The following is a 12,707-nucleotide window of genomic DNA, read 5'->3' as shown; positions in this document are numbered from 1 at the left end:
CTATGTGGATGAAATGACATCTGAATTTTTTTAATATTAGGAATCTCTTTAAGATCCAGAAGTTTTGTAGGTCATTATTTTTATCTCTTTCTCATTTAGGTTATAGGTTAAGTCCTCAGACATTAAGTGCTATAGTAAAGCGTTATAGCAAGAATGGCAGAATCTTCTTTGATGATTATGTTGCTTGCTGTGTGAAGCTCCGAGCATTGACAGGTATTGATTTAAAAATGATATTTCTTCTCTCTTTTTAAAAATGGTCAGTTCTTTTTGTGCTTAAATACTTACTTTTTAGGTTTTAAGCACTTTTTTCCTGTGTCATTTTTGATGTTTTCTCCTAGTTTGCTAACTGAACCTGTTTTCCTTCAACATAGGGAAAAAAGTTAAAATTTTAATTATAAAAAGTTTATTGATGTCTCTAAGAATTCTAAATGTCCTATTTAATTGAATGTATAGCTATTATATTTTTTAATCTGTACCATATATTTTAAAAATTTAAAAATTTTTAAAAATTGCTAAATATGTTTAAAAATTTATGATTACTTTCTGTTTGAAGATTTCTTTAGGAGAAGAGACAGTATGCAACAAGGTTTTGTGAACTTTGTGTATGATGATGTGAGTACCATGTTTAACATATTTAATATTCATATGCATTATATTGTAGCATTCTTGACAAAAGTCTAAAAAATTAGTGCCCTTAAAATGATATAAGCAATTGTCTTATCCTCTCAAAAATTGCATAAAACCTAAAACTTTTACATATAAATTAATATGTATGTTGAAGATGGAGAGCATACTTCTGGTTTTATGTACATTTTATTTTTCAGTAGTCCTGTGTCTTCTAAGTGTTTGCAAGAAAATATGATGTCATAATTTCTTTAAGTGGCATCAGTGATTTAGTGGATAGATAAATTTGGCCTTGGAGTCAGATATGACCTCTGACAGAAAATATTTAGATGCCTTGGGCAAATAAATCACATGACTCTATGCTCTTAAAGGTTGCTCTTTTAACTGTAAGCTAGAGAACAAATGTGTACTTGCATTGGTTAATTTTCTGTTATCAATGAAATCACAGGGCTGGCCCAGATTTTGTTCTTTGTTTTTTAATTAGAAATTGACTAGAAATTGGGTTCTTTCTAGGAGAAAAAAATCAGAAGAGTTCAGGTCTTGGTGTTAATAATCATTGAAAGATTTAGAAACTTAATCTTTTTGTACCTTTTACTATCCTTATTTTTGAAGTTGTGTATACACATACACACATATAAACATGTACATACACATTTGGTATATGTCTTTCTTGCATCCTAATATTTTGGGAATTTTTTATGTTGGCATGATTTATATTTATCAGTAGCTATACATACCTCAAAAGCAGCTTTAAAAATATATTTTCTAACATACAATTTTTTTTAATCTGAGAAATAACTCACTGTCTGATGGCTATTAACCATGATAAAATATAGAGATTGGTAAGATATGGTTTTTGTTGAGAACATTATATAGTAATAATTCATGAGTTACATATGCTTTTGGCAGCCTGGAGTTTGAACTCTCATGTTATTAGAAACTGGTTCTAATGGCCAAAATTTTGAGATTTTTCAAAGGGAAATTGTGAAAATAGTTCTATGGGAATATAGTGTAATGATTTAATTAAAATCAAAATACAAAACTCACAGAATGACACTGGGAATTTTGACATTTTGACAGGAATTGAGGGTTGGAGTTATTTTTGTATCTTTATTTTCTAGTTGCTAAGAAAGCTAATGGTAAGATATTTTTTAAGAATCATCTTTGAGGATTCTTTTCATTTTTACCAACTGGTAAATTTTGCTTTCTTCTTTAGTTTTTGCAGGGTACCATGGCCATATGATTTTCCAACTGATAAGTGATGTTGGGGAAGAGAGAGAATCCTGTGAATTCTTCTGCTCAGAACTATAACTGAACCTGTTGTGAACTCAAGCTCTTCTGGACTTTTCTTTATTCTTGCCTGTTATCTGTATGTTTTAATCTTAGTGCACAATAAAAATTGTTTTGTTTATGATGTCATAATTTGAAAAAGCATTTTTGCATATTTTTCATCTGTGAAATGTAAGAGAATATGTTATTATTGTTGAAAAGTAAATACCAAGCACAAGGCTGATCTTGTTATCTTTACAGTCTTGGGTGATTTTTGGCTTTAGAATGAATATATATAAATACATATATATATATATATATATATATATATATATGTATATATATATTTAACCAAAATGATCCATTGAGTAATGTTTAAGTAAAAAAGTCTAAAACTTGAAAATAAACTTTTTCTTTTAGTTTATGAACATTATCTATAAACATTAAGAAATTAATGAAAAGGAACTGGGTTTTTATACCTAGGTTTGTTGATCATGTAATTAGAAAACAAAACCCTAATTGTACCTAAAGGGGAAAAACAAAAGTAATAGTCTGATGATCTATTACTAATAATTACCACAGTATTTTCTTATGTGAACCAATAGACCTAAGATTTTATTTGCTGATCTTTGCTAACGCATTTTCCCATCTTTTTCATTTGCTTATTTTAGTGACAAGCTATAATTCACAGTTTTGTTTGACCTTTTCACTTTAATTAGTGAAAATAAAACCTGAAAGCATGAAGTTAAGAGAATGTGGCTTATATTCCAGTATCTGTAATGAAGGTACTTTGAATGGAAATGTCAGCATTTATTATTTACTGTAAGTTTTACATGGTGCCAAGATAATGGTTGAAAATTAAAAAGAAATCAGCCAGCCATTTGTTTTATTTAAGCAGTGTATAAAAAACCCCAACAAAAACCCTTTGACTGATTTTGATTTTTTTCGGCACCGGTTCAGCAATAAACATTTTAACTGTCTCATACTTTGCAAATCAGCATGCTAGGCATTATAAGAATTTAGAACTTCACTTAGCACTTCATATTATCATCATGTTGCAATAACTGATAATTGACTCCTTTTGGTCTACCATTAGTAGACAAATTAACTTTGGAGAGATATTTTATTTAGCTTAGGGTGGTGATAAAAACAAAGGACTAGGAGTCAGAAGACCTGGATTCTAGTCCCATTACTACCATTAGCTAAGTCACAGTTTCAGTGAGAGCAGTTTCCTTATTTGTAAAGTGAAGGAGTTCAACTATAATAACTCTATGGTCCCATTTATCTCTTAAGATTCTAGACCTTTTACTTCATAGACATTTCCAATTTTATTTTAAACATTTCAAGGAATTTGAAAATATATAAAAAAGGTTTAAATTATTATTACTTGAAAATCTTCTGAAGGTTAGTGGTATAACATGAGAACATAGTTAACGTGTGGTATATGAGCTAAGTGATATGCAGTTTTTTTCTCTAGTTTCCAAAAAGTAATTTAACATTTAAAGTTACAGTGGTTTAGGAGAAATAACAATTATCCATTTAAAGCATGAGGGCAGATGGCAGCATATTGATAAAAACTTTTTATAGCACAAATAGAAATTTAAATCAACATTCACTTTCATAATTTCTGAAAAGTAAAGTATAGCCAATTTGACATTGCTACTCTACAGTAACTGGTTGCCTTTAAATTTTGGTAAGTAATATGCATATTTTTAAACTTGAATGTTTAAAGAGGACTTTTCTGGAAACCATACACAGTTTTTAAATTTTTTCTACTCCCATAAATACCTTTCCTCTCTTAAATCCTGCCTACTCCCATCAACTGTTCAGTCTGCTTTCATATGATAACAGTTTGTCAGTGTGGGAAGAAGTTAACTGAGCCATAGTAAAATATGTTTTTCTGGTTTAGACTTTATAGAAAGAATCCTAAACTGTAGCTAATAGTAGAGGTAAGAACTAGATCTATTATTGCATTGGTATAGGGAAATCCCAGAAAATGAAACTTCCTTTCCCAATGCAGGTCTGTATCTCTCAGCAGCTGATAGTCTTAGAGAATTGCTAAGGCACAGAAAGTTAAGGGACTTGACCAGGTTGTTCCTGGCTTCAAGGCCTACTGGCTACCCACTATACCAGAGTTGCCAAACTTGCAGCCTACAAACTCTGCAGGGCTTCCTGAACCAGATTAAAATGCATTTCGAAAATTTTTAGTAACATAAAAATATAGTACAACATTTGCGGTTTTTTAAAGTCAATTTGTGTCCCACAGGAATCATTTCTGTTTGTTTGACACCAGTACTCTATACTATGTTGCCTCTCTATTTTAGCAATTACTGGCAACTGATTTGCTCAATTTAAGCATCCTTTGTTATTGAATGTGATAAGTCTATATTTCTCTTTTTTTTTTTAAGACGTGTACTCAAAGTCCCAGTGCCTTTTGCACACGATGGTCAAAGGTTGAGGCGAAAACTTAGAACTACATTAAAATCACCATTTGAATTTCTACTAAACACTTGGCTTTATAGTTTTCTTGTATGTTTAATTTTCATTGTAAATGCCAGATAATCATATTGCTTTTATGTTAATTTAAATATTTTCATAAAATATTAAGCATAATTACAATTTTATAGTATTTTTGATATTAAAATATCACCAGCTCTTGAAGTTTTTACTCTTTTTGTGTTATAGTAATTATAATATCTATAAAATACCCAAATCAGTGAATTAAAAATTAAGTATCTGTGTGCTCATGACTGGATTATAAGTGTGATTGGTTTGTTGGTTGGATTGATTTTTTGAAGTCAGTCCTGTTCTGTTTTCTTTGTTAGTATTATAAATTATTGAGTGATTTACGCTGTCAATGTACAAGTGCTTTTTATTTGTACAGTAAACAATTATCCAAGTCATCTTGAGAATTTTTTAAAGAAATAAACATCCAAATAGCTTCCTGTAAAGTTTTGCGTTATATAAAATCTGTTCACATACACATTATTAGATGCTACATTTCATAAAAACAGTACGGTAGTTCACCTAGGTCTAAAACTGCCAGATTATAGATGTCAGCATTGCAATTCTATGTTAAGGTGGTAGCATGGATATTGTCAATTACAAAGTTAAGGAAGTGTGGAGCCATCTTAATAAGTAGCCTTCATTTTATCTGTCTTAAACTTAATGCCAAGTAATTGGATTGTGCTCTTTTAAATTTCCTAAGCATGCACTCAGCAAGCAAAGTAGCACAAAATCAAAAATGCATTAATGAATTATGAGCATTTTTACATGTATTTGTATTTAGAAAAAAACATTTTACCTATGAAGTAAAAGTATGGGAATCATTGTGATTTATACTTTTTGCATCATTTAAAAAAGAATACTAAGATCATTTTTGCAATTATTTCTCTGAGTGAAATAGAGAAATCAAATCTTGCATGTTGTTATCACTCAGATTAAGCATTAATAAATTACCTGTAAGAAACTAGATTTTTGTCTTTGAAAGAAAATTCTTAAAGTCACCATCTCTAATAATATATTTTTGCCTATTATAGAATAGTAGTGCTTTGGAAATTAACAGGAATATTTAATATTTTCCCACAAATCCAGGAAATTATGTATAGAAAGTAAACTCATGAGGAAATTAAATCTTTTTCTTCCAACAGTTATTTGAAAATGCAGCAAAGTAGTTTATTGATTTCTCTTGAGACATGGAAAAAACCCTTTTTTCCCACTTGAGCTTAATATATAGGGAATGTTCTACAATCTATTTTAGTTCCTTCAAATGAAGGATATCCCCTCTTACAGTATTGGAAGTATTTCAGACTATTATGAACTTTAGTTGGGGCTTTAGTCTAATTATAATTGATTAATGTTTACATATTTTTCATGGTCCTAAAACCTTAGTAAGTTCATATTGCCATATATTGAGCTACTGAGTTATTCTTCACTGTAGTCAGTAATGCTCTAGTGACCTGCAATAGCTTTGGAAGCTTCCTCCAAAACCACACATCCTCTCTATGTGTTTCTGAACTTCTAAACCATCATTTACCTTTCACAATTTATTTGTTTTTCTTGGACACTAAGGGGAATGCCTGTCTTCGATATGTATTGAAAAGATTCATGATAGAATGTGATTTCTATTCATATAGTCTGGTAAAGACACCTTGGCTTTTTATAGTATTTGGGGGATAATGAGATTCATTAGCATGTCATCTATAATAGGGTTTGGCAATGCTTTCATATCACAGTACTCTTAGGAAATGAGTTGGGCAGGGTGTGGTAGTGAATCTTGTGATTTACTTGGGTAGCAATAGAAGCATTTCTCTATGGTTCCCATATTACACTAAGACATACAATTAAATAGGGCAACTTGGGAACCTTTTGGGTCAATGAAGTTACCTTTTAGTAACTTTTAGTAACAAAAAATAATTTTGATATTTGTGCCAGACAGAATGGCCTGATATTACCCTCCCAACATTTCTAGGCTTGCTAAAGTCTGCCCTATAAAATGTGAATACAAATATAGCTAGCCATGTGCCTTTACAAGCAAATGAAGTTTAATTAGATGGTACTACTTAATTATAAAAATATACATTGCTACAGTTACTGTAATTTCAAAGGAGTAACTAAATAGTGCTAGTAAACATGCCCCGGAGCTATACAGGTTAGAAATCCATTTTCTTTGATATTGTGGGTTAATTTTTGATGGACTTTGCTCTGGTATTCTTTGAATGCTGATCTAAAATTTTCCCATAGCTGTCATTCCAAAATTGTAATCCTATAACAAAAAACAAGTTTTAAAATTTGACTCTCTGCTCTTATGTACTCTAGAACCTAGAGTTCTCATTAATGTATGCTACTTTAGTATATTTTCTTTTGTTTCAACATTTATTTAAAATGAGAGTATTTTCCTTGTGCCAGTTTCTTGTTAAAAAAGTTAGATATCAAACCAAATAAATTACTAACATCCCTTTATTTCACTTTATATTTGAAAGATCTAATTGTCAGTAGAAGGGCCAACCATTTCTCTGTTACGTTTTATGTGTTTTATGTTCTATATTAGAAAACAATTTTTGCAAATGCAACATTTTTCCCTTAGGGAAGGGACTAAAAAATACATAGAAATTTAGGGAAATGAAAAATATGGATATTTTTCATTTTTCAACCAAAGGAAAAGAGAAATGAATACACAGTGCATTATTTAAAACTTTCAGTTTAAAATTAAATTGAATGTTTAAAGATTAGAAATCTTGTACAACTGGATAAATGTTTTTATAAAGAAAATTGCTATTTTAGTGAGTCCTTTTTGGGTGTAACAAAAACACTTAAAAAAAGATATTTTCTTAATTTTAAATGTAATAGTTAACATGCATCCACACAAACCTACTAATCAATGTTCTGATAGAACCCAGCAAAGTGCAGCACTGTTTTTATAATGAAGTGATTTTTTAAAAAAATAAATCAGCACCATCATGCCTCTATCTGGTGCTATACCTAATTAAAAATGTTGGAAATACAGTTAGCCCTCCAAAAGTTTCTATCTTAACTATCTAAAACACAGACAACCACCTCATATGCCTCCAAACAAGCCATGTATGTGTTTGAAATTGTTCAATTTTCTTATCAAATAGTCCAGAAATTATTTCCCTCAATCTTGAATCTATATGTACGTTATATTTTCAGTACAACTTTTGCAGTTTAACTCCCTGTATGCTTTTTAGCTACCAAAAATTTGCAATAATTTTTACAGTGCAATTTACATTTTTTCTATTTACAGTTATTTTCAGAGGATTATTGCAAAACTATTTGTGCAAATGGTTTATGCTGTCAGTATCACATAATCTTTGAAGAAAACATTTGCTAAAAAATAAATATTTCTGTACAGTTATTTCAAAGTCACCTTTGTGATTTCATGCTACATAGTATGAGTATAAAGATAAAGGGAAAAAGTATAGCATGTTTTGGTAAGCTGTTTCATTATGTTTGAAACATTCCAGGATATTTACTACTTAAGTAAACAAAGGTATAATCAATGAGATTTTCCCCTTAATTGTCTTATATGTTTGAAATATTTTAAATGATTAAAAAAAGCATTTCTTTCAAAATATACATTTCATTGGTCTTATCTCAGCATTAGAAAACATTCTAACATTTTTCAATTACAATGCCATTATTTCATATTTTAATCACAAATACTTACTTTGATATTATACCTTCCATTAAAATCAATGGGAACTATTACATGGTTGCAACTAGAAATTACTGAAAATTTTTCTTAAGGACTGCAACATTATTTTTAGAGGAGGAAAAAAATGTTTCCTTAAATCCAAAGGAATGGTATAATTGTTTTCTGATGACACATAGAGAAGCTACTAGTTAAAAATAGGGAATATGGAAATTCTGAGAAAGTAATAATTGTATCTTTTGTTTTGGTGTACTCTAAGAAGTATTATTGTAAAATAAAAATTTTGTTTTTATAATGATTTTGATAAATCATGACAAAAGACTATTAAAGGAATTTAGAAGAGTGAACAGAAATGACAACCATACCATTTCACATGTATACAAATATTTTTGGTTGCTAAGAGTTGTAAGGAAACATTTAAACAAATGCAGACATGCTTTAAAACTGAAAGTTAACTAAATGTCATCATTTAGCACAAGGTAAACAAAAAAATGGAATTCCTATGCTTATATGACCTTGGGATTCATTTAGATACTATTACAGTTTTTTCTGGTTTTGGATTGGTTAGCATCTCAAATGGCCAGACTGAGGCCTTTTATCCCTTGACCTGTGTACAAATCAAAAACATTTCAGAGACTTTACTCTTATAGTAACCTATTGTACACAATTAAGAACTTGATTTTTTTGAAGAAGTTACTGTGCTACTAATATTTAAATTAGCATGTGTTGCTGTACGCAATCATGTATTTCTGAAAAATTATCTGTAAATCAATGTATATTACTCCATGGATTTTTCATTGCTGCTTAATCTTCAACTGGTAGTTTGGTAGCATTTTTGCTTTGCAATTCTGTTTCCTTTAAGTGAGCATACTTAATTGTTTTCAAGAGAGATTCATCTTTAAAAAGTGCCCCTAAAGTTAACTCTTAAAATGTTACCTAGTTTGTGTTTTTGAAAATATGTATTTTTCTCTAACAGATTTGTACTGTATAATGGATTTTTGTATTAGATAAAAACAAGTCACTTGCTTTTTTAAAAAATACATTGCCCTGCCATTCAAGTATTTAAATATGTGACATCTTTTAAAAGAACGAAAGGATTAGATTACCATTTATTTAAGTTAGTGTAACTTAAGGAAGAAGATAATCTATTAGATGAGAGAAGCTTGTATTAAATTTAAGTATTAGTGAACACTTTGCTGTTGTCTTAGTGTTTTGTGTCAATGGGACAGATATTAGAGTGACAGAGTGAAAATGATTTTTTTTTAAGCCCTGAGCATTTAGTTTTACATTGTGGGGAGCCAAACAGGCAAGGTGAATTACTAGAAAGAGCACTCCTACAAACTTTTTGATGCAAATTAGCTCTGTAGATTAGATTCCAATTGATTTTTTTAAAAAGTCATTTGGATCAATAAATTTTCCTCAACATCTAGAATCATCATCTATGGTTGGGTTTTAGACTATATCATCTGAATAGCTATGGGACTTTGGACAAGGCGATTATCTGGACTTCATTTTCCTTGTCTGTAAATATAAGTTGAACTTGATGAGTTTGAAGTTCCATTTCAAGTATAATATTCTATACTGAAAGATAGGATTTGAGGTTAGACTATTAGAAACCTCAAGAATCCATATGATTTTCCATTTTAGTTAGTTGGTATTTACAAATAATGCATTCTGCAAAGGTGAGTTTTTGAGACAATTTTCCCATAAACCATTTAAATCAGAAAAGATGTTGGAGTCATTGAAGTTATTGCACCAAAGATATGTATCAAGAAATTTTATCCAATAGTTTTATCTCATAGTGTTGAAATTGCCTTCACACTTATGAATGTAATAATTACTTATTAGTAATATAATCTAAAATCATGGTTCTAATAGGTGTTGGGTGCCATGAAACAACAGAATAGACGTGTTATTACATTCATGAGAGAACACTACTTAATTGTACCCCATGCCAGTTTTCCTGATTCGTATTCAAGTTGAATATTATCTATAGATAGATTTAAAAGTCTCTTTAATTTCTCATATGACTGATAAAATTATGGACAATTTTGCCATTTTCCTGTTAGTTTTTTACAAGAAGTCTAAAACATGCTACTTTATAGGACACAAGCATTTGCATGCATATGATGCATGTGTTCTTAAAAAACTATAGATGTATAAATGGAAGTTTAATGAAAATTAATATTTTTATCATTGGGGAAATGTAAAAGTATTTTAGAAATATCTGAAATTCATTGCTCATCTACTTTTTGTCATGCAATTTAAGAACCCTTCTTAGTCAAACAATTACAATTAATGGTTAAGTATGTTATAAATAAACAGCCTAAATAGAATTCATATTTAGTCATAGCACTTTCAGCTTCCACAGAGCATAGTCTGTGCATGCTCATAAATGTGATTAAAATAACTTTTTAATGCAAATTAGCTCTGTAGATAAGGTTCCAATTTTTTAAAATGTCATTTGGATCAATAAATTTCTTCCAGAAAGTAACTAGAATCATCACCAACAGTTATACAACTAAAAGATAGCTTCCAACAGGCTTTCCCTCCAAAATAAGACAATTCTTGCACATAGAAAATCAAATTTTAGTCTAAAGTTGTACAATAATGGCATTGTGCACTAAGATGGAAGGGGAATTTTCCTTTTTTGTAGCCTTGTAATGCATCTTTTTTTTAAAAAAAATTATTTAAGGCAATGGGGTTAAGTGACTTGCCCAAGGTCACACAGCTAGGCAATTATTAAATGTCTGAGGCCAAATTTGAACTCAGGTCCCCCAGGGCCATGCTTTATCCACTGTGCCACCTAGTTGCCCCTACACTAGTGCATCTTCAGAAAAATGTAGAAAGCAGCTCCTAGTGTTTGTTGGGTGAGCATTTATGAAGTTTAAAATCCTGTCAGAACAATATTAATAGGTGTTTATTCATCCTAGGTTCGTAATTTAATAAGGGTAGAACACACCAGAAGGGGTTTGGACAAGGTAGGTAGGATAGCAATCCACTAGCAAGATGAAATATTAAGTCTAAGTATGTATAGGTGATCTCTCTATCTGGTGAGAAAAAGTAGAAAAGCAGAGCTAAATGAATTTGAGCATTATTTAAATAGAAATTTAGTTGGGTCAGACACTAAGTAGCATTTCTAATGTTATAAGAAAATCTAAAGGATTCTTAAGGACCAAGGAATAAACAAAGATTCTTAAAGAAAAAAAGGCTATATTAATGATGGAATTATGCTGGACTTTGGTGAGTCAGTTGTCTAAGAATGATCAGACTCGCCTTTTTGGAAAGGAAATGGAAAAGATGATTTTTAAGAAAATCAAACATTACAAACTCATTTCATATTCCTTGAACCACTTCACACTGCCTGTTAAATTCTAGATAATTGTAAATAAATTGGTGGGAGATATTACCAATACTCAGTTACTTTCCATCTATTAATCAAATTATATTACTCCTGCCTATTTTTATAATACTATATTAAAATGGGTTTTAAGTTTGCCTTCCAATACTAAAATGCAACAATTAAAAACCCAATAAGCTGCTATCTTAATTCAAAGGAATTAAAGTACAAAAGGTTATTTTTATGCAAACATTAATTTAAATATGGTAAAATTCTCTCACAATCTTTATAATTATGTCATCCCTCAATTATATTGAAAAAAATGTGTCTTTGTGGAAGACCAGATTTTGTGCTTGTCTTCACAATAAACATAATAAAGTATTCCATAGTCAAACTACCATGTTTAAGTTGCCTTACTTGGCAAGGAAATCTGTATTGTATAGTAAATTTTTAGGTGACAATATTCTAAGGCTCCTTAAACCAAAGATTGGTATTTTTTTTGCCAAGTCATTTTAGCTGATGATATAACAATAAAATGCCTATTGTGAAAGTTGTATAAACAACAACAAAGAACAGGTGTGATTTTTTAAAAGAAATTGTGGCATTGTAAACCAGTCCTAATAACTTGTGCTTCTCTGTTTTTCACAAATTAAGTAGAGTTACAAAATATAATCACCATCTGTGCAGATTCATTTTCCACTTCCCAACTAAAATTTAGAAAATTAACCAATAATCCAGCCATGTTGTAAAATGTAGGTCTGAATAGGATATTTGACCTATAATGTGTGAATCAGTCAGATATTTAAGAAATAAACCAAGGGAGTCACAAAGTGCTGGTCATGTACAATGTATGCAGAATTTGCAACTTTAGAAACAAGCTCTCAGATTTACAGGTAGTTAAAGTTGTACACAAAGATATATAACATATATATTATATATAACATATAATATATACATATACTAAAAAGATGATCATTTTGTAATACATAAAATACTAATATGCTTTAAATATCTCTTGATGAATGACAATATGGACTTAAAAACTGATAAAGAAAATTGAAAAGAACCACTCCCCCACCCTCACCTCCCAGAACTCATTTATGGGCACATCTACCCTAGTATTTTAAAAATTGATGTAGGGTACATTTTTAAATGAAAGAAAATCTCAGTTAAATGGAACTCAACTCAGAACCCTCCACTAAATTGGAATATATTTCTCCCCTCTGTTTTTGGGACAGACTCAAGAAACAGACTGTCATATTACTGGTATACTAAAAAATATCTTCTATCTAGGGTATGTTA

General features: G+C 30.1%; 1 protein-coding gene across 1 annotated transcript in view; it reads left to right on the top strand.

Annotated features, from left to right (window-relative positions):
- The window catches only part of GCA (grancalcin), a 61,926-nt gene extending 56,173 nt beyond the window's left edge, over window positions 1-5,753 (top strand). Inside the window, exons 6-8 of the mRNA XM_074215838.1 lie at window positions 100-213; window positions 554-612; window positions 1,841-5,753. Coding sequence (XP_074071939.1) covers window positions 100-213; window positions 554-612; window positions 1,841-1,867 — 200 coding nt within the window. The 3' untranslated portion in view covers window positions 1,868-5,753. The remainder of the gene's footprint in view (window positions 1-99; window positions 214-553; window positions 613-1,840) is intronic.
- Window positions 5,754-12,707: the final 6,954 nt, after the last annotated feature.

This window comes from Macrotis lagotis, chromosome 1, assembly GCF_037893015.1.
Source record: "Macrotis lagotis isolate mMagLag1 chromosome 1, bilby.v1.9.chrom.fasta, whole genome shotgun sequence".
In the NCBI taxonomy this organism is placed as follows: Eukaryota; Metazoa; Chordata; class Mammalia; order Peramelemorphia; family Peramelidae; genus Macrotis; species Macrotis lagotis.
This window is presented reverse-complemented; position numbering and strand designations above follow the sequence as displayed.